The following is a 27,932-nucleotide window of genomic DNA, read 5'->3' as shown; positions in this document are numbered from 1 at the left end:
TAATTTTCAGATGACCTTGTTCCTCTGACGTCATTACATGGCTATTTTTGGCTTTGCTGTTTATTGCTGCAGAGTTGGGCTGAGATGGGGGAGAGCGAGAAAGTGAAGGTTTCCCATTGTCCCAGGGCCCCGCCAAAGTGGGAACATTTACTCTTCAACACTTACCGAGCACCTACCGAATGTCAGGCCCTGGGCTACCAACCTGATGACATAGTCCAAACATTCTTCACTCACTCACTCACAAATTCTTTGTTCTGTGGGCATTTAGTGATACGGGAAGGAATTAAGCATGGGGGCCCTGGAGCCGTATGGCTTGGGTTTAAATTTCAGCACCACTGGAACACTGTCTCCGATACCTTGGGTAAATTACTCTTCTGTGCCTCAAGTTTCCTCTTGGAAATGGGGGTGATAGTAGTATCTACTTCATAAAGTTGCTATGAAGATCAAAGGAATTAATACGGCACATGGTAAATATACAATAAATATTCGTGGCTATTACTATTAACAATGGCACCACTTTTTGTACCAGATCCTTGGGGATACAAAGTTGACTGACCTGATCCCTGTCCTGAGCTGGATCTGGATCCAGACCCCCCAGAGCCCCAGTTACTGGGACAGGGGGCACCGTGCATACAAAAAGTCAGAAGAGAATGCCTGCCATGTGCGCCATTGTATCCGAAGCTGTGTGTCTTTTAAGTTTATTTATTTTGAGAGAAAGTGCACAAGAGCAGGGGAGGGGCAGAGACAAAGGGAGAGTGAGAGGGATTCCCAAGCAGGCTCCACGCCTGGCACGGAGGAACCCAACACGGGGCTCGATCTCATGACCGTGAGATCATGACCTGAGCTGAAATCAAGAGTCGGATGCTCAACCAACTGAGCCACCCAGGTGCCCCTGTACCCTAACTTGTAAGGGCATTTCAAGGAAACGAGGTGAAGTTCTTGTCCTGGGAGAGCCTCAAAGCAGTGGTTCTTAACCCGGACTGCACATCAGAATATTCTGGGGAGATTTAAAAAAATACCAACATTCTGGGCTGCACCTCCCCAATATTATGATTTAATTGACCTGAACTCAGGAGGGGCTCAGGCTTTGGGAGTTGTAAAAGCTCTCCAGACGCTTCCCACTTGCATCAGCGCTAAGAAGCATGGCCCAGGCTCTGGAGGCCTCTGAGAGCTCATCAGCTACACCAGTGGCGTTCTCTCAGGAGCTCCTCAAAGCGGGTCCTCTGACTTGGGGGTTCTCGGACTTGGGTGCGCATGCTGGTTGTAGAGACAGAGTCCCGGGGCTCCCTGCTAAGGTGGCTTCATCTAAAACCAACTCCGGAGCCTGGGTACTGAAAGCCTGTTGGAGCCAGGCCTTCAACTGAGAAGCCTTCCCTGACCATCAGTCCCAATCTGTGTTGTCTTTTTATCTCATATACAGCTCATACCCCTTTCTGTCTTGAATTGTAGAAACCTGTGTCCGTATCGATATGTTTCAAATTATTTATTAAGCTGTTTAGAGTCACCAATGGTCACTTCGAAAAAAACTTGGAAAATCCCAAGAATGAAAACCATCTCTACTCCCATACCTATTAAATATGTATACTTACATCCCTCTAGACATTTTGCCATTTTATTTTTTTTTAATTTTTTTAATGTTTTATTTATTTTTGACAGAGAGAGAGAGAGAGAGAGAAAGAGAGAGCATGAGCAGGGGAGAGGCAGAGAGAAAGGGAGACACAGAATCCGAAGCAGGCTCCAGGCTCCGAGCCGTCAGCCCAGAGCCCAACGCGGGGCTCGAACCCACAGACCGTGAGATCATGACCTGAGCCGAAGTCGGACGCTCAACCGACTGAGCCACCCAGGCGCCCCTGCCATTTTCTTAATAAATGTTTTTAACAACAAAAAAGGATCCTACTTCATGAATGACTTTGCAATCAGTTTTCACTAAAAATGTGCTATGTGGTGATTCTATAGCTATTCTTCAACATCTGTGTTCCCAAAGTGGCCACTTTGGTCTTTGCCACAGAGTAGAGCATTCGGTATGTAATCTTAGCAATGAAACTACAGTTTTGAGATGGATCAGTGTGTCATTGGAGCTTCCAGAGGGATCTCTGTTCAGTCTGCCGCACAGAGTGTCCATAGATGCTGTTTATCAGCCTCAGAAGGAAGAACAGAGTCTGCTGTAAGGACAGCCTCACCCAGGCCTCTCCCAGAGGCCTGAGAAGTACTCTCAGAGTGCCAGGCTTAGGGGCCCGAGGTGGGAGAGGGCAGGAGAAAACCGCCCTGAGAGGCTCCCATGTCAGGACCACAGGAGAGTTGGAGGGGAATTGGCCGTTCTCTTTGGAGTCAGAAAGGTTACTCAACTCCCTGGATTTTCCATCACAGCCAGGCAGGGAGAGGGTCAGGCTGGGAAACGTCTTCTCTGAGCAGGGCCTTTTAAAGCCTCTTGGCTGGGTCAATTTCCTTCCAGGAGCCAGGGGAGCAGTGCCCGGGTGAAGTTAACCCCTCGACTCCCAAGCAATTCTCCCAGGGATGGGTGAGCCTGGGAGCCCAGGCTTCTGGAATGCAGAGCCATCCAGGGCAAGAGGCCTAAGGAGCCGTGAACTCTGGCTGGAGAAACCTTCCTTCTGGCCTTGTTAAATCCAACAGGCATAATTGCATCCTGCTGACCTTAATTCCCCTGGCGGGTTTAATTGGTCCTGGCATTGCCCCACTTCCTGCCCTGCCCCTGTAGAGGCAGAGAGGGCGGCAGCCCAGCTGGTGCAGGCCGGGAAAGCCCCTTCTTAAGGGTGGGCAGGGTCTCTGGCAGCCCCCCGCTGGGCTGGGAGGTTTCCCCGCACCCCTCCCCTGTGCCTGCAAGAGAGCAAATGAGAAGAAGCCCGGGGACTCCCAGGGCGCAGCTGGCAGAGCTGAGCTTAACCCTGGGCGAGCTGCAGGCAATCCCGCGGACCCGGAACCAGGCCAGCCTCTCATCCCAGCGGGGGAAGGACTGTGGAGGAGCCTGTGGAGGAGCCGCAGGGACAGCTGAGCCATCTACCTGGGGCGTCCACAACATTATCACACTGCCAGCACGGTGCCAAGCGCTCTACATATACCGTGTGCTCCCTAAAGCTCCCAGCCACCCTGGGAGAGGCAATGGGGCAGAGGGGTGATGCGCTGAGCCTTGGCTTAGATGGTTCAAACCCAACTCTGTGAGTCTGCCCTGTGACTCAGTTTTCCTGTCACATCTGTGAAATGGGGATAGAAAAACTGACATTTATACAGCACTTAGAATGTCTCCTCCCCGTGTTCTACAGGCTGTATATACCTCCCCCTATGAGGGAGGTGCTCAAACGCGACTGCATTTGTCCAAGCCTCAGTGGCTGATCTCAGAGCTCCTAACCCTTGCCCTGGAGATGTGTTGTCACAAAGTTGCTTACCCCGGGGCCTCACCCTCTTACCAAGAGTTTAAGAGAGGCCAGTTATTTGGGAAGCATAACAGTAACAAATGTAGCAAATAAAGCCGCTTATGTTGTCCCAGCTCGGACTTTGGTCTCGACAGGAGGTGGTGCTGGATTCAAATCTGAACAGTTTGCAGCTACTCAATGGCTGTGTGACTTTTGGGAAGAGTCCCTTACCTTCTCTCGGCATCAGCTTCTGCATTTTTTTTTTCTTTTACGTTTATTTCGAGAGAGCCAGCGTGAGTGGGGGAGGGGCAGAGAGAGAGAGAGAGAGAGAGAGGGAGACAGAGAATCCCAAGCAGGTTCTCTGCGCTGTCAGCACAGAGCCCAGCGTGGGGCTCCAAACCACGAACCGTGAGATCATGACCTGAGCGGAAACCAAGAGTCAGACACTTAACCTACGGAGTCACCCAGGCGCCCCCAGCTTTCGCACCTTTAAAATGGCCTGATCCTTGGCCCTGGAGTCCTTTGTGAGGATCCAGTGAGCTGCGTAAAGCCCTTGGCAGAGTCAGGCCTGGCACTTAGTGTGCACCGACTCAGTAACTGATCAGTACCGACAACCAGTTAGTAACACGGGAATGTCAGCAAGGGCCATCATACTAGAGAGATCCCACAGACCCCGTCCGGAGCCCTGCTAGTCAGTCACTTACTCACCAAACACTGACTTGGCAAGTACACTTTGTGCTGGGGACACACGTGAGCACCATAAAGCCCCTGCCCTCGGGGGGCTCCCAGAGACTGTCAATGGTGGGATCAGCCTGGAGCTGAAGGAGGCCAAAGCAGGAGCGTCCAGCGTTTCAAGCTAAACCAGAACATGCTGTGGGAACCACCAAGTAGGGTGCCAGGGGCTCCCAATAACAGACATGGAGAGGAAGCATTTCGGGGGCGCCTGGGTGGCTCAGTCAGTGAAGCGTCTGACTTCAGCTCGGGTCATGATCTCACGGTTCGTGAGTTCGGGCCCCGCGTCAGGCTCTGTGCTGACAGCCCAGAGCCTGGAGCCTGCTTCGGATTCTGTGTCTCCCTCTCTCTCTGCCCCTTTTCCTCTCTCTCTCTCTCTCTCAAAAATAAATAAACATTAAAAAAAAATTAAAAGGAAGCATTTCAACCTTCAGGACGCCATCAGACCACAAAGGGGATACCTGGCAGGGAGAGGAGGGCAAGACACAGGCCGGGGAAGTTTTAGGGAAGAAAGAGGACTTTGGACTTTAAGGAAGGACATTTCTGGCTCCACTCCTTGCAGAGTGACTTTGGGCAAGTTACTCTTTTGATCCCCGTCTTCTATTCTAGGAAATAGGATGGAAGTGCCCCACAGAGTGATTACGAAGATGAAGTTTTCAGACAACATGGAGACAGCTAACTGCAGGCCCTCAAAAAAAAAAAAAAAAAAAAAGAGAGAGAGAGAGCTCCTTTCCTGGGTTCAGATCCTAATGCAGCCCCTGACAAGCCATATGGCTTTGGATAAGCGACTTAACTGCTCCGTGCCTCAGTTTCCCCATCTGAATAGTACCTAGCTCATTGGGTTGTTCTGAATATCACACGAGTGGATCTTTATAAGAGCACTGGGAACAAGGCCGTGGGACACTGCTGAGTACTAGACAGGCGTTCGTGAGGATTTTTGCTTCCCAGAAGAGGCAGACTTTCACCTGGACCTCGAAGGAGGGACACGGAGGACAGGTGGGCCAGGAAGGGCAAAAGTCACCAAGACTGGAGAAGGAACTCCAACTTCGGTCTTTATTAGTTTCTGCCAACAACCCCAACATTTGCTCCCTTAAAAAAAAAAAAAAATCACTCATTTTGACTGGTATTCCGTTCACATACTTCACGGTCCAAATAGAAAAAGTGAAAGGGTGTGCAGTGATGTCTCCCTCCTACCTCCGATCCCCTGTTTCTTCCTTACGGCCCCAAAGACATTCTTACCTGAATACAGTGAAAGTTTGTGTGTTATCATAGAGATCACCCTCTTTTGCCCCGATGATAGCATATTCTGCACATGGCTTTAATCGCGCCCCCCCCCCCCCCATTTTGGAGATGGCTTCGTATCATTTCGTTCACAGCATCCTCGATCTTTTTTACCGCTCCGTGATCTCCCCCTTGCTTAGACGTGCTGCTTGCTTCGGTCATTTCCGCCCCCCTCCCTCCAAGGGCAGGGGTGGTTTCCTCCACATGGGAGAGCACGGGTGGAGGGACAGGATGGTCGCCACAGCGAGGACCTGAACCCAGACGCCCACTCCAGGGCTATTTCCGGGACACTCAGCTCAGCCAGTTCTCAAGGTCCCCCTCAGAGACAGGCTCTGGGCAGGCAGCCCCTGGATGATGGAAGGCTCTTTGGATACCTCTCCTCATCCCATCTCAGCTTGATTACCTCGGGCCTGAGTGGCCCCCAGGTCACCACCGCACTGGAGGACCCTTGCAAAAGGCTCTCCAGCAGCCCCCTCCTTCCAAACAGGCTTCGGGGGAGAACGACTCTGCTTGGTGGGGTGGCCCTGAGCACTGACCGTCTCCCACTGCTGCTTGGGGCAGCCTCTGTCTCCCGGGGAGCCCAAGAAAAACATATCTTCAAAAGAAAAGGCTTTTAGGCCCATGGGCATATTGAACAAATGTCCCCGAGACAATTTCTTACCCAAAGATGCCCCAAGTAGGTCTGGATGCCAGGGGCAGGGATCATGGGCGCAGAGCTGGGCAGGGGGGTCAGGGTGAATAGCCCCAGGCCTGCACGGCTCTAACCAGCTTCTGGGAAACCCCAGGAGACGTGGCACGCAGGTGGGCAGAGCCAGGGCCCGACCTGAGCATAGCCTTGTCCTCCAGCCCCGCCCGAGACCCCCTGGTGTGCCAGGCCCCCTTCCTGATCCTGTCCAAGCCGGCGACACCAGGCAAGGCCTGGGAAAAGGCTGCTCCCTCAGGGCCCCAGATGCCCCCCTCCCTTTTCTCTTCCTGCTTCTCCCAGCACTACTCTCCCCCCAGTCGGTCTGTGGGAAGAATGCCGTGTCCTCTGAACGGGGGCCAAGAGTGACAGGTGGTGGCAGTCCGAGCTGCATGGCCCCTGGTGTAAGAGATCCTCTCCTCCGTCCCCGCCTCCCCTGCCCGCGCCCCTGCCTCCGCCTCTGCCCACCCAGCCCAATCCCTTACAACTGCCCCAGGACTGCTTCTGGGTAGCCGCTGCAAGTCAGACGGCCCTCAAGTTGCCCCTCTCTGCTCCAGGTACCTTTCTCCCCTCAGTCAGCTGGCCCTGGCTCCTCTCGGCCAGACAAGAGGAGGAATCTGACAGCCTGACACACCTCACTCTTCTTTCTGCAGCTAGAAAGACTTGAGTTAGACAAGCAGAAGCACACGCCTCCTTACCTCATGGCGACAGCAAACGGAGCAGTCAAGCTGGGAATCCAGAGCCCATCGACAGGTGCCAAGCTGGGGCAGGAGACAGAGGGAGGAGCCTGGGAAGGGGCGTTTGAATCCAGGGCTGGGCCCGTTCCTCAGTGGGAGTTCTGTGCCCCAGGCCTTTTTGTATGGCGTATGAAAGACCCAGAAATTACAGCTATCTCTGGGTGATGTTGGGCTGGGTTGAGGGCCTGCATGAAGCCCTCCTTGGAAAGAACGGGAAAATGGGAAGCCCCCATGCATGGCATCTAAACATCCTGGGCAAGGGACAGTGGGGGCATCAAGGCGCATTAGAGGACCAGAAGTCTCCCAAAAGGGCCTCCCAGTTCCCGGCAGCCCATCTCTAGAGCCCATCAGATAGCCCCAGAGGCTCAGTGGGACCAACATTTGCAAATCGCTGCCTAGGTAGGGACCTGGGCCCAGAGCTGGTCTCTGGCCAGCCTGGCTGGGGGTGGTGGGTGGATCCTGACTGGTGTCTCACTTCCTTTGCAGACAAGGCACCTAAAGGTACAGCAGGTGAGGGACCCCCGGCTACGGAGAAAGAGCCTGGTCCACCAGATCCAAAGAAAGGTCCTGGGCCGCCAGATGGGAAGAAAGAACCTGGCCCCTCAAACCCAAAGGAAGAAACCAGTCCCCCGGATGCAAAGAAAAAACCTGGGCCCCCAGACCCAAAGAAAGAACCTGTTCCACCCACCCTGAAGAAAGACGCCAAAGCCGATGCCCTAGAGAAAGGGGACGGGTCCCCGGCCCAACCCTCAACGAGCAGCCAGGGCCCCGAGGGAGAAGGCGACCTGGGTGGGGGCCCCGCGGAGGGCAGCGCTGGGCAGGCAGCAGCCCTGCCCCAGCAGACCGCGACAGCGGAGGCCAGTGTCAAGAAGCCCAAGGCCAAGCAGGAGACCTCAGGCAGCCAGGGCCCCGGAGAGCCCAAGGTACACAAGAAGGCAGCCGAGGGCCAAGCAGGGGCCAGGAGGGGATCCCCAGCCTTTCTGCACAGCCCGAGCTGTCCTGCCATCATCTCCAGGTGAATGCCCCCTGTCCGGCAGTGGGGACGGGTCTGAGGCTCTGGCCCCAGAGGTCATGCGTAGCTCCTCTGTTTTGGGCTTCGTTGTCACCATGTTCAGTGTTAGATTGGGCGGTTCTGAGACAGTCTAGCATCTGTCCTGGGCATTGGCTCTACTACCTTGTGCCCCTGCAGAAACCAGGACGTGGTGAGCATTCATAGACACCAGGAATGCCAACACAGAGAGGTCCTCAAAGACCTCTTCTCTAAGCATCTGGAGTCCAGAGTTCCCCTTCCTCCGTGAACTTGGTTCTAGCCAAGGGCAGGACTGAGATATCAGGGCGGGGGTGGGTGGGTGGGGAAGATAACTTACCTTCTTACTATAATGCGAAAAGATGACTAATAATCGGATTGATAGATCATTACTAATACTTTCATAAGCATGATATAGCACCAGTCTTAGGCAATCTGTTAGACTTAACCTGAATGCTAACCACATGAATGATATTAGAGATGTATTGTAAACCACAGTAGTAACACCGTATCAGTCAGAATTATATATTAATATCAGTTAATACCTTGATATCATTGATACGTGATCCATTGAATTACCACGGTCTTTGTGAATCAAGAGCCACACACTGTCCCTAATTGTAGCCACATAACAATTAACCAAAACAACAATCCTATTAGTAGATATTAATGATCTATTAGTGCATTGATAGTCAAGATAGTGACCACAGACATTTATGGTATTATTAATGTCCCTTGACTTCATTCAAAATGAATTTGGATGCATCACCCCATGCATTTGAGGGAGTGGTGGGGGGTTGTATTAGCTCCAGATTGCAGGAGAGGCTCTGGAAGCATCGAGACCTCCCGGAGGCCAAAGCACAGCTCTGACTGCTAAAGGCATCATCTCTGCATCGTCACGTTCTAGGCCCGAGAAGCTGCCGGCTGAGAAACCCCCAAATGAGGCATCAGAGCTCATCTTTGAAGGGGTGCCTGTGACCCCCGGCCCCGCGGATCCCGGGCCAGCCACGGTGGCAGAAGGAGGGAAGGACATCCCGGCAGGAGGCCAGAAGGAAGCAGGAGAGAAGGCTCCAGGCCAGGATGGCCAGGCTAAGGTGCAAGGGGACACCTCAAGGGGGATCGAGTTCCAGGCTGTTCCCTCGGAGAAATCGGAGGTGGGGCAGGCCCTTGGTCCCACAGCCAAGGAAGAGGACTGCTTCCAGATTTTGGGTAGGCCAGGGGCAGGTTGGGGACTGGGGAGGGAGAGGGGCTCCCCAGATGTCCCCATGTCTCCCAGTTTGGAGCACTGAGTGTCGTATAACTCTAAGAAGTACAAGTTCCTGGTCCCTTCGGATGGAGAAACCGAGGCTTGGGGAAGGGGAAATGTAGCGAGTGCCCCAAATCCACAGCCAGGACAGGATCTGTACCTGTCCAAACAGCCCCACTCCAGAGCTCACTTTTTGCACTCTCTTCTACTTTGTCTACAATGGGGTTGCGGGGCGGGGGGGAATTAGGCAGGTTTTGGAGCAGCACCAACTCTCTGGACAGTGGAATTTAAAGTCAGTCTGTAGAAGAGCTCAAAGGCCAAGCTTTGGTAGTTCAGCTGCATCCTGGAGGGGGTAGGGAGGGTCATGAGAGCCATAGAGGGTTCATGAACTGAGGAGCACAGGTGTATGTGTATGGGAGCAGTGACCAAGGAAGCTGGGCACGTGAGATGGGGCAGGACTGTGGAGTGGCCTTAACTGATGGTCAGACAAGGAGCTGGGGGGTTAGTGGTCTATTAAGGAGGAGACATAGAGCATGAGTGGGCTTGGGGATCAGCTGAGTAGGGAAAAGGCTTGGGCAGGGGTGCAGCAGGGGAGGGGGTGGGGTGAGATGGGGTCAGGAGAGCCCAGAGTGTCCTGACACCCCCCTCCTCCAGGCTGAGGTGCCATGGAAGCCCAGTCAGCCCGCCTGGTCAGCGGCACGGTGCCACCCAGACAGGGTGGGAGGGCCTGGCGGCTGGGCAGCGGCCAGGAGCACTGCCTCCTCCCCCAAGCAGCATCAGAGCCTCTGCCCCGCCCCCTTCAGAAATCACATCCTTGGGGTGACAGGACCTGAACAACCTCCAAGGGCCGTCAAATGTATCACCAGCCCGGCTTCCCTGCTGCCTCTTGCTATTTATAAAGAGGTTTCCATTCCCGATGACTCAGCCTGTGGGCCGCCAGGGCCCGCTGTTCCCCGTCCTCACCGCTAGGTGGCAGCCTCTCCTTACCAAACACCGCCTTCCCTGTCTCCTCCCGCCCTCGCCCTGCCCTTGGGCGGTGCCCAGCTCGGGGCAGCTTGTGGTGTTATTAGAGGGGATGGTAGGCAGGTCCAATCACCTACCCCATCATTCAGACATAGTAACGCTGATCTGGCGCTCCGCCATTATCGTCCCCACCCCACCCCGCCTTTTTTTTTTCTTTTCTTTAATGGAAATGCAGATAGCTTGGGATGGAGACTTCCTACTTTATAATGTGGGAGGGCCCAAGAAATCCAATCAGCTGTCCCCATTGTTGTGCCAGGAGAAGCTGAGCCCCCTCTGACAGAGTCCCAAGGCCATTTTGTGTGTTGGTGGCAGAGCTGAAACTGGAAACTGGGCCCCCTAGCCCCTATCCTGGAGCCAGCTGTCCCCCAGGTATCATCACTTGGTGAACTTTGCTGGATGGGGCCCAGGCCAGGCAGGAGGGGGTGGTGCGGGGGTACATCCTCAGCAGCTCCTGCCACCGACTGATGGCTCTGTTCTGCCTCCCCAGATGACTGTCCGCCACCCCCAGCCCCCTTTCCCCACCGCATCGTGGAGCTGAGGCCTGGGAACATCCACAGTCAATTCAGCCTGAACTCCAAGGAGGCGCTGGGCGGGTGAGAGCTGGGACCCGGAGCCCCTGGCCCACAGGCAGGAGCACATCGAGCACCCAGGGCCTCACGTCTTTCATGTACAAGGCCCCCACACACCCCGATTGGACATGATCTCTGTGCACACAATTACTTCTACGTGGTTAATAACCCCCACCGTACGCAAGCTGTCACGTGGGTTGATATGCACTCACGCCCCCGTCTCTCACACAGATACACCATCGGCCATTCAGTGTTGCCCATAGGAGATGAATGGTATTTTCCTGGCTGTTTCAGTTTTAGGCACCACCCTGACCCCCGCAAGGTGCTTCATAAAAAACCCCACAGGTGACTTGCCCAGGGCCCCAGGGCCCATGCTTACCACAAGCCTGTGAGCTGTCACGCCAGGGGCCATCCTCTGGATGAGCCGACCTGTCCTGTGCCCGTGGTTTTTGTGGCTCAGCTACTGTCCCTGCAGTGGAGCTCATAGCTTCCGAACGGAGCCAGGCTGGCTGGGACAAGCGTAACGTCACAGAGGGGGATCCAGATGGGAACGGAACACAAGCCCCCTACCTCAGCCCTGTGTCCCCGGGAACCCCTTCACTCCCAACCTCTTCTCTCTTCAGCGGCAAGTTTGGAGCAGTCTGTACCTGCACGGAGAAAGCCACGGGCCTCAAGCTGGCAGCCAAGGTCATCAAGAAACAGACGCCCAAAGACAAGGTAGTAGGGGCTGGCTGCATGGGAGTGTGAGGGGGTCCTTGGAGTGGGGAGTGGGTACCTCTCACCTCCCTCTACCCGTATGTCTGCACCAGGGGTTTGCTGTGTGGACCTTGATGTTGCTGAAGGGGTCACTCAGATAGACAGATGGACAGGCAGACAACCCTGCCACAGGGCCTGAAGCCCCTACCCATAAACAAGACGCCTCAGTTAGTGAACTTATCCTTGCGACTTCCCCTTCTAGGCACAGGACATTCAGGCCTTCTGTTTGGTTCAATTCAGCAAACACTCATGAGTGTGGGCTCTGGGCCAGGCCCTGTGCTGGGCCCTGGGGGTCCCCAAGGGAAGTGAATGTGGTTTCTGCCTTCAGGGAATGCCGAGGTAATCAGGCCCTGTCTAGAGCTGTGCCTCCACACCCAGCCCGGCCCGGTTCAGAGGAGGCCGAGGGCAGTGTTTATTTAAGGAATGAGTGAATGAGTGGATGAATGAATGAATGAATGAATGTGGGCAGAGGCTCACGTGAAGTGAGGGAGGGAGTCAGGTGTGTGAGGAGGTGATGACCGTCTAGCAACCTGTTGTGGTGAGGGCTGGAACTCAGGAAAGCTGGGGCGGGGGGTCAGGAAGGGGCTGTGGAGAAGGCTCCTGATTCAGCTGGTGGGTCTCTCTAGAACAAAGGCTTGAAGCAGAAGCTGATTCCGGTGGCGGGGCAGGGGAGAGAGTTTCAACCAGAGGGGAACCGTGAGGGGGAAGGCCTGAAGGCCAGAAACGGCAGAGACCTGCTGGGGACCCTTGGGTTGAGGCAGGGGAGCCGAGAAGTGAGCTGGTGGGCATTCGAGGCAGAGACCCAGCACCTGCAGAGGCCTGGAGCCTGGGAAGAGCATGAGAAGGAGCTCCAGAGGCCTGCAGCCCTGCCCCTCTGTCACAGCTCTATGCATGCTGGGAAGGCGTGTAGTTTCTACGTGACTCTGCCTTTCTCCAACTCCCCTACTCGACTGCCGGGTCTCCAGGCCTCTGTCATAGACCTGGCTCGGCCTAGACGCTCAAGACACATGTGCTGTGGACATTAATTGGAGGCAGCTCTTGACTGCTTTCTTCCTGAGTACTTTTTCTGGGCCATTCGCTGTGCCAGGTGCCGGGGACACGGTGGTGAAGTCCGTGGGTCCCTGTCCTCATGGGCTGGCAAGCTAGAGAGGAGGAGCAGACAACTAAAAACAAGCACAAAGCATGGCGTCAGGCACTGAGACGCGCTAGCAGGAAAAGTAAAGCGAGGCAGGGTACAGGGAGTGGGGGGCCAAGGGGGCCATAAAGATAGGGTGGTGAGGTCAAGGCCTCTCTGGGGAAGTGACAAGCGCGGTGAGATACGAATGAAGGAGTAGCATCGCAAGGAAAATGGGAAAAATTTGGGCAGTGACGTGATGCTGGGGGGCAAGGGGGCGGGCAGGGGGAGAGGCTTGATTTGTGGCATCTGGCAATATCCCTGGTGTCAATATTCCTACCCTGGCTGATATCAAGCTACCGGTGTGACAGGTGGCTTTCAGCCTCTCTGAAAGTGACAGTTTAGCAGCCTCGACTAGGAAGGCAGTGATGGAGCAGGTGAGAAGGCACTGACTGGGTTTGTAATCCAAGAGGGTTTCCTGATGGCGGGTGTGAGGGAGTAAGAACGCGGGGAAATCTGAGATAGCCTCTAACTTTCTGTCCTGCGCACCTGGGCCAGGGTTCATGCCCTGTTGCTAACAGGCAAGCTGAGGGCAGCTCAGTTGTGGGGAGGGGGCCACATCGAGGGTTTCATTTGGACCTGAGAGACTCCACATGTCACTTGGACATCCAAGGGGAATGGCAGTTAGGCATTTGCAGCTGTTGGTGCCTGGAGTTCAAGGGTGCAGTCAGAGGTGGAAGTACGTATTTGGGGATCAATTACATTTGGATAGAATGGCAGGTACTGGGGCTTGAGGAGGATGCCCCGGGGAGAGTGGTGAGCGGAGGACTGGCCCTCGGGCACCCCCGTGTTCAGGCGGGAGGAGAAGGGGAAGATCTGGCAAAGGAATGGTGTCCCAGCAGGAATGACCAGGGGTAAGGACACAGTCTTGGGAGTGGGGAGAGATAGGAGGCAGGGAGGCCAGCAGGGAGGAGGCCGGGCAGTGGTCCGGACCTGACAGGTCCAGCCAAGGGCAGAGGGGTGGAGGGTGGAGGACAGGGAGTGGTGACACTCAGGTGGGGCCCCTGGCTTCCCTGGTCCCCAGGAAATGGTGATGCTTGAGATCGAGGTTATGAACCAGCTGAATCACCGCAACCTGATCCAGCTCTACGCGGCCATTGAGACCTCGCATGAGATCGTCCTGTTCATGGAGTAGTGAGTGCTGGCAGTGGGGCAGGGGACCGGGTGGGGGTGCCAGCCGGCCCGGAAGCAAGCTTGTAGAGGGGTCTGTGCACACAGCATCGAGGGCGGCGAGCTCTTCGAGAGGATTGTGGATGAGGACTATCATCTGACTGAGGTGGACACCATGGTGTTTGTCAGGCAGATCTGTGATGGGATCCTCTTCATGCACAAGATGCGGGTTCTGCACCTGGACCTCAAGGTACTGGAGCTGGGGCCTCCTGGGAGGGGTCAGGAGCAGCATCCGACCACCTGAAACCTGGTGGCAACCAGCTATCCCTCCGCCCCTCCCGTCGGTCCTTCTCTTCCTCCCTCCATCCTTGTATCTATAGATCCCGAAGGGTTTATTGAGTCTTCACTAAGTACCAGGAGCCAGGGCCACAAGACAGAGTGAGAGACTTGGTCCTAGCTCTCTGGGCATCTAGTCTAGTGCTAAGTACACATCTCTTACAGTCCTGGGAGCCCCAAGCGCACGGTCTCACACAATGAACTTGCTAAGTGTTGCTAACGCGTCCACCTCAGTGCTGGCCCCTTGTAGGCGCCGCGAGTGTTTATTGATTCATCCCACAAGTATTTGTGGAGGGCCTACTCTCTGCCAGGCAGTGTTCTAGGTGGTGGAGATCAGGAGTGAACAAAGCAGATAAAAACACCTGCCCTCCGGGAACTTATGTTCCAGAAGGGGAGTCAGAAAAACAAATCAATTACGTATAGCATCAGTGCAGCAACACACACGTGATAGGCACTAACAAAAACGTTCAGTGAGAGGATATTCACATCCCTCCTCTGACCCTGCTCAGTAACTTGCAGGTAGGGGGTCAGGGACAGAGCGAATCGGGTTTATGCATCATGCCAGCTGTGGTCAACTGGAGCTCGGCGATGCCGGCCGTGGTGCAGAGTAAGCAGGGGCAGCGTGAGTGCTGGGTGTCACGTTTGCAGGATAATCGGCAGGGCTGGTGGAGAATACGGAGCATGACCACTGCGGTGGGTTAGCACCCGCTGGCCTCGTGGATAGTCCTTTCGCTCATTCACTCGACAAATATGTATCGAGTACCTGTGCGGTGCTAGGCTGCTTCTGTGCTGCTGTGCACGGTGCTGGGCACGGGCGTTACCATAGGGATGGCGAAGGACACGCCCCTTTCTCCCGGGGGGGCCTACAGGTTAGTGGGGGAAACGGACCTTCCTCAAATAGATCACCTGAAACCGGAAAAGCGTTGTGAAAAGTACATGAGAGTAACGGGGGGAGACGTACGAGGTGAACTTGGAGGAGCATGCAAAGGCCAGAGCAGGCCCGGGGCTGGCCAGCACCCTTACCACGGGCTCACTTGGGGTCAGACCTGTTTGGGGCGTATGCGCCTTCCGACAGCCCGCGGGCGGGTGTGCTGTGAGCATCCGCCCTGACAAGTGAAGCCAGGAGAGTAAGGAGATGGGTTCCAACGGGCCAACGTGGCGGCAGGGAATCTGAGGGGTGGTTGTAATGACCAAGGGCCCAGAGGGTGGCGGCCGGGACCAGTGGCAGGGACGGAAGGTGGCCAGACGGTGGCTACATTCTGAAGCTAGAGCCAGTCTGATTTGCTGAGGGTTTGGATGGGGGAGGGGGCAGAGGGCAGGGAAAGGAAAGAGCAGGGTGACTCCTGAGTTTCTGGCCAGCGCTGGTGCCTGCACGTGGCATTGGAGGCCTCCCGTTCCCCCCCATGAAAGCCACTGCCTCTGGGGTAGAGCAGGGTCCCCAGTTAAAATGAAGTGCCCTGGGAAGAAGCTCATTCTGAAGCCTCTCTATCCTGAAATGTGTTTTTTCAGGAGAGCAGTACGTTTCTCCTCGAAGAGGGGTTTTGTGGTCAAGTAAGCTGGGTGACCCATGGCCCGACGGCCCTTCCCGGGGCCCCTCGGGAACTCTCAGACCAGGAGGAGGTCTGAGTCTGTGTCACTTCCCCCAAAAGATCGCACCCTGGGAGCTTTCTTTTCTTTCTCTGTTTTGTTCGAACACCAGGTGAGCGGGTGTCATTAGTGTCCTGCTCTGAGCGGATGCCTCGGTTCAGAAAGCGCCTTCAGAAAGCATGCTGTCAGGGTGCTCTAGTCAAACGCCACAGAGCCCAGATGTGTAACGGGGGCCAGGCCAGGGCCGTGAAGGTCCCCGGGGAACCAGGGGACTGACTAGCACCCGTCGGGGATCACTGACAACTCACCCCGAGCGGTGTGTGGCCATGAGGCAAGGGCTTCTGTTGTTTCGGGAGGTGCAGAAGATCTGGAAAGCAGGGTTTTTGTGTGAAGTCTCCTGTCTTTGAACCATTGTTAACTATCAAAAATGTTTCTGCCTTGCAATCTCAGATTAGCCCCGTGTCCTCGGGTTACAGGAGGAGAAAATGGAGGCCCAGAGCAGGGAGGGACCGGTCTCACAGGAACTTCACTCACACACTCGCCTGTGCTGGGGCCACAGGATTCCCAGGAGCCTTGGCTGAGCACCTACCCGGTGCCTTAGTTAGACATTGGTGGGGGGAACAGGGAGGCAGGGAGGGGACAGTCCCTGCCCTGGGAAAGTCCCTCTCTGGGCTGCGGGATCCTCATCTGTGCCTGGAACAGGCAGTCCCAGGGGGTCACTGATCGGCCGCCCACACTGGCAGCCTGGGCCTCTGCTCCAGAGAGCCCGAGACATGGGTGGACCTGGGTGGGGACGAAGGGTGAGCCAGGTCAGAGGTCAATCCGGGCCACCCCCTTCTCCTCAGCCAGAGAACATCCTGTGTGTCAACACCACGGGCCATTTGGTGAAGATCATTGACTTTGGCCTGGCACGGAGGTACCACCTCAGTGGGGGCGCGGGGGGAGAGGGGAAGGGCAGGGCAAGCCTCTGAGGTGGGCAGGGGGCAGGGGAGGAGCGGAGGGTGCCGGCACGCGGGCCGGGGTCTGCACTCTGAGCTCTTGCTCTCACCCCCAAGGTATAATCCCAACGAGAAGCTGAAGGTGAATTTTGGGACCCCAGAGTTTCTGTCACCTGAGGTGGTGAATTATGACCAAATCTCCGATAAGACAGACATGTGGAGTATGGGGGTCATCACCTATATGCTGTGAGTCCTGAGAGAATGTGGTGTCTGTGGGACTGGGCATGTGGGTGGGCAGCTGGGGCCAAAATTGGCCCTGGGGTCCTGGTGGGGTAGGTCCCATCTCTCCACTCCCTCAGGAAGGGGGTTGCTGGGGTTGGGAGTGCTAGGGAGAACCAAGAGAAGGGAACTTTGTACCCATTTTATAGATGGAGAAATGAAGGCCCCTAAAGGCATAGTGTCCTAGCCTAAGGCTCTGGACAGCAGACCTTTATGACTCAAGGTGGGGGCAGAGGGGCAGCAGACATCTTTTATGCACTCATCATTCCTCTTCTCCATTGTAACCTGGGAAGCTGGGATGATTATGCCCATTTTACAGATGAGAAGAGTGAGGCTCAGAGAGGGGAAGTGACTTGCCCAAGGTCACCCAGCCAGTCAAACCCAGGTCTGTCCCACTCAAGAAGCTGGGGGTCGGGGCACCTGGGTGGCTCAGTCAGTTGAGTGTCCCACTTTGGCTCAGGTCATTATCTCACAGTTCGTGAGTTCGAGCCCCGCGTCGGGCTCTGTGCTGACAGCTCAGAGCCTGGAGCCTGTTTTGGATTCTGTGTCTCCCTCTCTCTCTGCTCCTCCCCTGCTCACATGCTGTTTCTCTCTCAAAAATAAATAAAGATTAAAAAAATAATGATAAAAAAAAAGAAGCTGGGAGTCTTTTCAGCTCATGGTGCTGCCTTCTAGGGTCTGCCTCCATCCCCTGAGCCCCCAAAGGTGACTCAGGGTCCCCAATTTCATCTCCCTGCCCCCTGACATCCCCTCTCTCCAGGCTGAGTGGCCTCTCCCCCTTCCTGGGAGACGATGACACAGAGACCCTAAACAACGTTCTCTCTGCCAACTGGTACTTTGACGAGGAGACCTTTGAGGCCGTGTCTGATGAGGCCAAAGACTTTGTCTCCAACCTCATTGTCAAGGACCAGAGGTGAGGCTCACCCCAGGACACAAACCCCGTGTGTGCAAGCCCAGTGCGTGCGTGCCTGTGTGTGTGTGTGTGTGTGTGTGTGTGCGCACTGCAGGGCAGGAAGAGGGCCGGGCAGCGGCTGGGCTCTGGTGTTTCGCAGGCATTCCGCCCATCCTCACCGCACTGCCCCCTCCCACAGGGCCCGGATGAGCGCTGCCCAGTGCCTCGCCCACCCCTGGCTCAACAACCTGGCAGAGAAAGCCAAGCGCTGTAACCGCCGCCTCAAGTCCCAGATCTTGCTTAAGAAATACCTCATGAAGAGGCGCTGGAAGGTACCACTGGACACGGTGGGGAGGAGGGAGGGGCTGCAGGCGGGAAGAGCTCCTGGCACCAGATCCCAGGCCCCACCAGCCCTGCCTTGGCAGTTTCTATCGACCAGGCCTAGCCCTGTCTGGAAAACAGGGTTGGTTTTTCTCTCTCTGTCCCGGGCTGGTTCCTCTCCTGGAGTAGTGACCCTCCACCCACCCCCTAGAAGCTTCTATCACTTCTAGGCATGGGGAACACACCAGTGGACAAAAGAGACAAGGATTTTAATTTTTATGGACTTACTTTGGGTAGGCGGGGGGGGGGGGGGGGTTGGATATTAAAAGAGGTTAAGGAAGGGCTCTAGAAAAGAATGAGGATGCTCAGGAGTGCCAGGGGAGAGGTTGCATTTCCTAATAGGGTGGTCAGGAAAGGCCCACTGTGAGAGAGCATGTGAACAAAACACCTGAAAGCAGTGAGGAGTAAGCCATGCTGGTACTGGGGAGAAGAATGTTCCAGGAAGAGGGAATAGCCGGTGCAAAGGCCCTGAGGCAGAAGTGTGAGGAACAGGTGGGGTGGGCAGTAAGGCTGGAGGGGAGTAGGCAAGGGGTTAGGGAGATGAAATCAGAGATGGGTGGGAGGCAGGGGGTGGAGGGACTTGTTGGCCATAGCAAAGGGCTTGTGTTTTACTTGGAGCGAAATAGGAGCCACTGAAGCATCTAGAACAGAGAGGTACTCAGGTTTGGCTGCCATACCTGTTGAATAAAGGACGGCGTCCTGGAAGATACGGTATCATGGCACCTCCTGTGGCCACTCTGGGTACTGCACCCTCCCTCCACCTGGCCTTTGGGGAATGAAGGAGACCTACTTAGGGGACGCTCTGCTGGACCACAGCTTCTCCTTTGCCCCGAGGCTGACTGGGACATTTCTCCCTCATCCCTCAGAAAAACTTCATTGCCGTCAGTGCTGCAAACCGCTTCAAGAAGATCAGCAGCTCGGGGGCACTCATGGCTCTGGGGGTCTGAGCCCCGGGAGCGCCTGAGGCCTGGACGCAGCTGCACAGTGGCTGGGGCTGAGGCCACACAGCCCAGAAGGCCAGAGAAGACGGGCCAGATCCCCAGGGTGGGCTGGCTAGGACAAGGCTGCGCCAGGCTGGGAGGCTCGGGGCTCCCCACAACCCCGCGCAGCGACTGCTTCCCCGACGTGAGCCGCCTCAGATGTGGCCTGAATCGATCCTGCTAACGCCTTCCCAGACAGGGCCCTCCCCGGCCCGTCTGTCACAGCCCAGATGCCACAGGCCCTGTTGTCCCTTCCCTGGCTCCCCCTCTTGGAATTGCTACCCCGGTGACCCCTGCTTGGCCTCACCTGGGGCATCCCTGGCCGGGGCTTGCTCCTAGCTGGAACGGGAAGGCTGGGGGTCCCAGCACGTGGGGCTTCTGCGGTTGTGGATGGGAGGCCCTTGGTGGGGCAGGAAGGCAGCGAGGCCAATTCCTGAGGCCCAGCTGCCAGGGGAACAGAGCAGGCTTTGTGAAAGAGGACCTCCATGCCCCCGCCCGCCTCCCCGCTCCCAACAGATAAGGCCTAGTACACACCATCTGGCCCGGCCCGGCCCCCGCCCACCTTCCTTACGACCACCAACACACAGGAACTCCGTGTGAGAGAAGGACGCCCAGCCCAGGCCTGGCAGAGGGTGAGGGGAGAGGCCTGGGGGACAGGGAGACCACCCCCAAGCGTGCCTGAGGGCCAGGCTGGCCCAACCCAGCCACTCTGGACCCTCATCCCAAGGGTCATCCACGGCTTCAGATGATGGGGTCAGCAGGCCCAGGAGGAGGGGGAAAGCCATTGGGCAGTCCCCAACCTGCTCTCAGCTTGTGCCTTGTAAATAAATGTACAGGTTGGATGTGGCTCTCTTCCCTGTGTGTGTGTGTGTGCCCGCACTCGGGTGAGGTCAGAGGGTGGCGGGGTGGTTACCGGCGCAGCCCCGGGAGCCACACTGCCCAGCCCGCGATAGGGGCCAGTGGCTTCCCTACTTTGTGCCTTGGTTTGCTCATCTGCCACAGCACCATTATTGGATGCTTACTGTGTGCCAGACTCCAGTCAAGTGCTTGTATGGATGTTAACTCATTTCTCTCTCACTGTAAGCTTATGAGGTAGATATTCTTATTATTTCTTTTAAAAAATTTTTTTAATGTTTATTTTTGACAGAGAGAGAGAGAGAGAGAGAGAGAGACAGAGCATGAGTGGGGGAGGGGCAGAGAGCGAGGGAGACACAGAATGCAAAGCAGGCTCCAGGCTCTGAGCTGTTAGCCCAGAGCCTGACGCGGGGCTCGAACTCACAGACCGCGAGATCACGACCCGAGCCGAAGTGGGGCTCTCAACCGACTGAGCCACCCAGGGGCCCCAATATTCTTATTATTTCTATTTTACAGAGGAGAAAACTGAGGCTTAGAGAGGGGAAGGAACTTGAAGGCTATTCAACAGGTCAGAAGCTGGAGCATGAAATGAACTCTTCTGTCCCCCAGAGCAAGGCTCTGCCCATGCGCACACCCTGCTTCTCTCCAGAACAAGGTGGGAGCAGAAAACAGAGGCTCCGGGTGGCATCAGAAGTTCGGGCAGGACTGTGGTGCCTTCGTTGGAGCTGCAGGGAGGGGATGCCTGCAGGGGGATGAGGGGGAGGAGAGAGCTGTTCTCTACTCTTCCCCGTGGGCCACAGTCTGCTCCTCCCCAGGCCTGCATACAATGCAGGGGAGGGGGCTCCATCTGCTGGAGAGGGCAGCCCAGGGGGCAAGAGAGCTTAACACTAATAGGGCACAGCCTTTCCGGCTGTGAGGACAGCTGAGTCAGAGGTGGGACTGGCCTACATGGGACAGCAGGTCTGCCTGCTTGGGGTGAACTGGTTCCAGCAGGAATGGCAGGGACAGCAGTTCGCACGCATTGAGCCCTGCTGGGTACCAGCCCTGGTCCAGCTCTATGTGTTCATGATCGCACTGATTACTCATGGTGACCACGTGGCAGGCACTGTGTTATGTCCATTTCTCAGATGGGGAAACCAAGCCTCAGGGAGGTTAAGCTACTTTCTCAGGGTCACACAGCTCGTTGATGGCAGAGCCAGGATTTGTACCCGGACTATGGGGCCCAGAGCCCCTGCTCTTAACCGTTACACTGCCTACCTTTTGAGAAATCTTGGACTTGCCCACCTACCGAGACCTTGACAGTTCACCCCTACCTCCCCTGCCTCCGTGAATATTGGCCTGGAGGGCAAGGCCAGGGTTCTCACCCCCTACCCTGGCCCCGTACCAGCAGGTGAGTGCAGCATCCCATGGCAGCAGGTGCCACACGGGCAGGGTGTGGCAGACTTTGGGGACTAAGCCTGGGGGTCTTGCACTCAGGGTTTGAAAAGCCTGGGGAGCCTGGCTTGGGCTCTTGATGGGACTCGTGCTTATGGGCAAGGCCCCCAGGGCTGTAGATCCCTGCCGGCCTGCCTGCCTGCCTGCCTGCTCACCACCTGCCAGCTGGGCCAGGCCTGTGGTTTCCTCTGAGTTCTCTCAGTCGCTGGCCCCCACCCAGGCTGAGCCTCGGCCACACAGCGTGATGATGAGGGATGAGTCACAGCCGTGGGGCGGGGGGTGAGGAAATGAGGTCCGGCCACAGCAGAGATCCAGGGCCTGGATCCAGCTGGGGAAACCGAGGCCAAAACAAGGAAGGCCCCTCAGCAGAGAACCCAGGCCCCTGGACTCTGGGTGCAAGTCTCAGTCTCCTCCTCTACGGTATGCAAACGACAGCCTCAGCTCTGCTCCGCACTGCTACTCCTAGGGGCATTGTGACAGTCGCAAGATGGGATAGGGTGCCCATTTACCATATTTCACAGATGAGGAAACAGGTTCAGAGAGGGCAGGTGACTTGCCCAAGACCACACAGTAAATGAACATGTCCTAGGAAGGAAGCCCACCCAGAACCGTGGAACAGGGCTGATCACTGCTTCTGTCCCTATCACCTCCTAGGAGTGCATCTTGGAAAGCTCTTTCTGATTTATCAGGGGCCCTCCTTTGTGCCTCCCCTGGTCTCTGGAGGTAAAGGATATAGACTCAACAATATGAATGGGGAAATGAGGGTTCAGAGAGATTTTGTCCCCTCCAAGGGCCACAGAGCACACTCAGAAAAAAAGCTACGGTGGCAGCCTTCAGTGTGGGGCTGAGTTTCTGCCTCTGGGCAGGCCTGGGCCCCAGCCCCATTACCACCACTAGAACCCCCATCCCCAGCAGCCTCGCAGGAAAAAGCTTCTCATCCTAGGGGCCATCCTGGTGGAGAGAGTGAATCCATGGCTCTTTGGGGCCTGCCAGCTGGAGCCAGGGCCAGGGCCAAGGCTCTGGTCTGTGGTTCTTCAAGTCCCAGGTGCCAGCTGTGAGTATCCCCTAGCTGGTTGTGCCCTACCATAGTGCCTGGTTGTGGGTCAGTTCCTCAGGCACGGGGCCCGTTACAATGCTGACGCTGTGATCTTCCCTGCAAGGTGCTTCCTGGGGCCACAGGGCCATGAGCTTCCCCTCCCTGCTCAGGGTCCTGGGCATCCCCTTGAGGGCTAAGAAGGGTTAACACCCTCAATGGAACAGCTCCTCCTGGCTGATTCCAGCCCAGAAAGCGTTCCTCCAAGACTATTTCCTGCCTCTGGGCCTTGGCCAGGCCCACAGTGACCACCCCCATGGGTCTGAGGCCGCATCTGGTTTGGATTACACCAGGCCTGGTGACGCTGCCTCTTCCTGTCTGCGTCCAGTGGCCTTGAATTCCACTGGCCACCTTGGACCCAATGGGGCAGTGGTGGGAAAAGATTCAGCCAGTGACAGGGTTGCCCGAGGGTGTGAAGCGGCCAGCGTTGGCCTGAAGGAGGTGCCTACCTGCGCCGAGCTCCCATTCGTGCAGCTGCCCACACACCTGTTCCTTTCGGCACGTTAATGCTGCGATTTACTGAGCGCCAGGCACAGTACTGAGTGATTTCCATTTATGAACTCATTTCATCCTCACCCTGTGAGTGGGTATTTTCCTTAGGTATTTCATTCAGATGAGGCAGCTGAGGTTCAGGGAGTTTGTGGACAGGTCTCTGGGTTCCCAGCCAGTAAACAGTGGAGTCACGATGCAAAGCAGACAGTCCTATTTCTGACACATCCAATCATGTCACAGCTGTTTGTTGAGTCCCTTCTCTGGGCCTGGCCCCAAGCTAGAACCCAGAGGTGAACTGCGGGCATGGTCCCCACCCTCAGGGAGCTCACAATGTCTGGAACCCTACCAGGTGGGAGGTTGGGGGTCAGGGCGAAGCTGGAGGGCCTCAGAAGAAGACACTAACCCCCATTCTCTTCTTTTCAATGGCGGCGAGTGACATCCAAGCTGAGGGCAAATAAGGGGCAGGCCTTTTCCAGACGGCATGAGGTGGGTGTTCCAGGCAGAGGAGATCACATGTCCAAAGACCTGTAGCTAAGGGCAAGCTTGTCTTGGAGCATTCCAGTATGGCAATAGGGAGACATGGAAGGGTTTTGAGCAAAGGAGACACAGGGCCAGATCTGTGGTTTACAAGATATCTGAAGCCAGGGAGGTTGGTGAGTGAGAGAGGGAGACTGGAGGCAGGGAGGCCAGAAGGAGGCTGGGCCAGGTTGGCTTGAGAGGTTAAAGAGAACTGTTGGGGACCGGAGGCAGACGCAGGTCTCATGAGCCTCTAGGGAGACAGGCTGATGACAGGGAGACTGCACTCGGGTCACACAGAATGGGGTTCAAATCTACTTATTTGCCCTCTCTGAGCCTCAGTTTCCTGTCTGTAAAATGGGGTAATAATAGCACCTGCCCCCCAGAGACAGTACATTACATGGGGTGTGTGGATAGAGCAGGTGGCATAGGCTGCTGAGCTTACTTGTTCCACAACTATTTCTTCAGCCCCTACAGTGTTCCAGACAGTGTTCTAGGTCTGGAACAGCCAGCCAGGAGACACAAATCTCTGGCCTTGGGGAACTTTATTCTAGGTGGGAGAATTCTGACCGGCAGTAGTGAATTTGGAATGCGTTGATGGGGTGGGTGGGGGCAGTGTCTGGGAAGGCTTCTCTGAGGACGTTTGAACAGAGATTGAAGGGTATTCAGGGCATATTAGTGGAGACTGTTCCCAGCAGAAGGAAGAGCAGGTACAAAGGCTGTTTGGAGTGAGAACAGGGCTGGCAGGGGCAGAGCCAGACGGCACGGGCCCATGGGACGTGGGCTTTTGCTCTGAATGGGTCAGGGAGCCCCTGGGGGCTCCTCTGAGATTTAATCCAGGGCGAATGGATGAATGGGTGGGTGGCCATGACTCCATTTCTCCACTCAGCAAACCTTTATTGAGGGCCTGCTGTGTGCTAGTCACCGGGCTAGGGAAGTAGGTAAAATGAATAAGGCAGACCCAACCCCTCCTCCCTGAAGCTTACATTCTAAGGCAGAGACACAATAAAAAGTGAATACGCATAGAAATGCATAAATCCACATTGCAACAGGTGCCTGGTGGAGGACACAAATAGGATGCAGAGATGGAGAATAATCTAGGGGCGTCTAATCAGGGGGATGAGGGGAGGCTTCTCTGAGAAGGTGATATTTAACTTGGCCTCTGGATGTTGAGATGTCAGCCCGTGGGGAGTGAGCGTGCCAGGTGGAGGGGACGGCTAGCGTAAGGGCCTAGAAGTGGAAACGACACTCACCAGTGAGTTGGCTGTCTTCAGGAGCAGGAGGGTCAACCTCTCATTTGTATCCAAAACAGATCAGGGCTCCCTGAGGGCTGTGGTCAGGAGGAGGCAGCCCTTGGCTTTCCAGGGGCCACCACGCAGGATTCTGGCTGTGTGACTAAATGGCCTGTTTTTAGCCTGGAACCACTTCCTTTGGCCCCACCAGCTGCCTCCCTGTCACCACCCAGTTAACCAGTGGGGAGGGAGTAGGGATTAGGCACCTCCGGATGTCGGGGGACAGAAGTTTGCCCTCCCCCCCCCCCCCCCGGCAAAGGAAGGGGCAGACAGACCGGGCTGAGGCCACCAGGCCCTTCAGTGGGGCTGTCTTTACTTCTGATGTCATTCTTGTTGGCTGAATTGTAATCATGGTATGTACGATGAGGCTTTGCACATACCAGTCCTGGGGGCTGAAATCATTACCCCCAGGTTACGGATGAACAAAGTGGTTCTCAGAGAGGCAAGTCCACTTGCTCAAAGTTGCACAGCAAGGAAGTGACAGAGCTGGGATGTGAACCCAGCCAGTTGGGCTCCAGAGCTCCTGCTTTTAGCCCCTGGCAGCCTGGCCTTCGGGAGTGATGGGAGCCCGTGTTGGGACAGCCTGTTTTGGCTGAAGACTGGATCGCAAGGTTCTGTATACTCGCTGCAGGCAGACATGACAGGCTGGCCGGCCCAACCTCCCCCTTTGTCCTCATCAATGTGGCAGCCTCAGAGTGGCCCGCCCTCATCAGGACAGGGTCTCCGGGCCCCTGGCTCAGGCGCTGTCTGGGGTGTGGGGAGCGTTGAGCTCTGGACAGTGGAATGCCATAAACCGGGGAAGGAAGCGGGTGGGCGAAAGAGCGGCGGGGAGATAAAATGTGGAGGGTGGAGGAGTCTGAGGAAGGCCCGGCCCTGCGGGTGGGGGTTGGCGGGCTTCCCTGGGGGCAGGGAGAGCAGAGACCGGAGGACCAGCAGGTGAAGAACTTCCTGAAAGCCCCTCAGAGCTGCCAGACTTGGGCGGGAAGGGGTGGCCTCTGAAGGCAGTGGGCTCCCCTTTCCTGGAACCCCACGTGACATGCACTTCTTGGTATAGAAGGGGTTCAGAAATTGGGCAGGACACGCCCTTTCAGCACTGATATTCCAAGAATCTAAGCTGCTGTGATTAAAAGCTCTGGAATATTCTTAAATACCACTGATTCTACCATTTCAGAATTTGATTTAGCCTGCCTCTGCAAGGCAACTGGGCACCCTTCCCCACTCTGACCTGCTGGGGAAGAGGGGAAGGGGTCGGGATCCCCTTCTGGAGACAGACAAGCCTCCAGGAAGGAGGGTCCCTTAAGCAGAGTCACATGGGACGGCCCCTGTCCGCCAAGAGCTATACAGTTAAGGCAGCAGAGGGGTTACCTGCTCCTGCTTTGCTGCGTGGCCTTGGGCACATCACTTGCCTTCTCTGGCCTGGGTCTGGGCCATCTGTACTGAGGTGCTCTCTCTGGGTTGGCCCCCGCGTAGGCATTCTGGATCTCTGCTAAACACTGTCCGCTCCTCCAGGTGGGGGTGGCCAGGCAGGAGCACAGGGCGTCTGTTGGTCATGGAAAGAATGTGAGGGCAGGAGGCCCAGTGGGTGGGGTCCTCCGGCTGGGCAGCAAGCAGAGGGCAACATGAGATCATGGTGTCTGGGCCTCCTGGTCCAACACCTCTGGAGATGGGATCCCTTCCAGGCAGTCTCCCATGTCGGACCCTCCCCTGGGACGCAGACTCAGAGTCAGGCTGCCCTTCCTCCAGCCCCCACTGGGCAAAGGAAGTAAAATCAGGACCCAGAGCGATGGGCACGCTTCCAGAATCATAGAGGGAGTCCAAGGCAGGCACTGAGCCCCGGGTCCTGCTTGGGGATTGGAGCAGAGGGGCCTGTCTTCACTTCTTGACTATGTTGGGGGTCAGAGAGGGACGTGGAGAGAGGGCTCGTGCCCCTAGCGGATTTGTGCACCAGGGTGTGGTTGAGCCTTTTTTGCATGTTCTCCCCAGGCACAGCCCCCGCCCCCGACCCCAGTTCAGATGCTAACCTCCTCAGAGGATGGCTGGAGCAGGATGCAGAGGCCGGGGCTCCCCGCCGTCGGGCCAGCCTCCCCATCTTCCTACTAGTTCAGGACACAAGCTGGGAAGGGACTGGGGTCACCAGGTCTCCACAGGAATGCACCACAGGGAACAGTGCCCGGCAGAGGCCTCTTTCCCTGACCCAACTGAAAAAGAACTCCTACCCCCCTGAATCTGTTTGTCCCTGTCTCTGTAACTGTTTGCGCATTACACACACACACACACACACACACACCTCAGAACAAACCCACACAAGCGCCTCCTTCCCCTCTCCTCACCCATGCCTTGCACACCCAGGACTTCCCCCTACTCCTCACCCATGAGGCTGCCTAGATGTGACGAGACAGAACAAACCCTCTCTCCTTCTCCCCATTGCTAGATGGACTCCAGGCTGGGGTCCCGCGCATGTGGTGGGGAGGGCCTCCACAGCTGGCCAGGCATTTTCCCAACCCCTTCCGGTCACAGTGAGCCCCCACCCTGCAGGTCCCCCCTCCACCCTGGCGGCTCTGGAGTCTGTGGGAACCAGACAGTAGGGACTGTCCAGCCAGGCTCGCTTCCTCCCTGGCCCCAGGGGACCTGCTGAGGGAGGACGGAGCAGCAGAGACTGAAATCAGCATGGCCGCCTGCCCGAGTGAGGGCCTCTGGAGGCACTGTGCCGCCTGCCCGACCAAGGGGTCTCCAGACCCCTGGGTGTCACCTTGTGGGACAGAAGACCCTCAAAGCCCCTACAGCAAATGCCAGAAAGGGGGTTTCCCCAGTATCCCTGGCCTCTCTCTTTTCTCCCTATACCCAGGATCCAGATGGGGCATTGAGGCTCCACAAGGAAGCCCTGTGCCTCAGCAACGCTGGTATTGAAGGGTGTGGGGACACTGAGGTTTCAGGTCCCTGAGTCTGTTCCTCTGATAGGGGCCACGAATATACCCACGTCTTTTGCTTCTGCCGAGGGGGATGGCCAGAGGAGGCCAAAAGTCAGGGATCAGTCACTTCTGATCTGTATCCAGGACAGTCACACTTCCCCCATAAGAGAAATGCTTTCTTAAAGAGTCATCAGGGGGCCTTGGAGAGCTGGGGGCTCAGGGAGGTCCCCCATTCATGTGGAA

At 56.3% G+C, this 27,932-nt stretch overlaps 1 protein-coding gene across 2 annotated transcripts; it reads left to right on the top strand.

Annotated features, from left to right (window-relative positions):
* The first annotated feature begins 6,472 nt into the window (after positions 1 to 6,472).
* MYLK2 (myosin light chain kinase 2) lies at positions 6,473 to 19,948 on the top strand. Of its 2 annotated transcripts, XM_015084191.3 has the most exons (13): positions 6,473 to 6,620; positions 6,717 to 6,816; positions 7,287 to 7,815; positions 8,735 to 9,036; positions 10,584 to 10,689; positions 11,289 to 11,382; positions 13,620 to 13,729; positions 13,814 to 13,955; positions 16,474 to 16,544; positions 16,684 to 16,812; positions 17,606 to 17,758; positions 17,937 to 18,069; positions 18,985 to 19,948. In XM_015084191.3, the coding sequence occupies exons 2-13, from the start codon at positions 6,765 to 6,767 to the stop codon at positions 19,063 to 19,065; spliced, it is 1,902 nt and encodes a 633-aa protein (XP_014939677.1). In that variant the 5' UTR covers positions 6,473 to 6,620; positions 6,717 to 6,764; the 3' UTR covers positions 19,066 to 19,948. The 2 variants fall into 2 exon arrangements, with proteins under 2 accessions (XP_014939677.1, XP_053056081.1); XM_053200106.1 differs by having other exon boundaries at positions 6,544 to 6,816.
* Positions 19,949 to 27,932: the final 7,984 nt, after the last annotated feature.

The sequence above is a fragment of the Acinonyx jubatus genome, chromosome A3 (genome assembly GCF_027475565.1).
Source record: "Acinonyx jubatus isolate Ajub_Pintada_27869175 chromosome A3, VMU_Ajub_asm_v1.0, whole genome shotgun sequence".
Lineage (NCBI taxonomy): Eukaryota > Metazoa > Chordata > Mammalia > Carnivora > Felidae > Acinonyx > Acinonyx jubatus.
Note: the sequence above shows the minus strand (reverse complement) of the source record. Positions and strands in the feature narration are given on the sequence as shown.

Bases quoted from the DNA above. Each gene is read 5' to 3' on its own strand.
- MYLK2 (XM_015084191.3), top strand. From the start codon at position 6,765: ATGGCGACAGCAAACGGAGCAGTCAAGCTGGGAATCCAGAGCCCATCG. The intron at 7,816-8,734 runs GTGAATGCCCCC...GTCACGTTCTAG, and splicing joins TGTCCTGCCATCATCTCCAG to GCCCGAGAAGCTGCCGGCTG. The intron at 17,759-17,936 runs GTGAGGCTCACC...CCCCTCCCACAG, and splicing joins CTCATTGTCAAGGACCAGAG to GGCCCGGATGAGCGCTGCCC.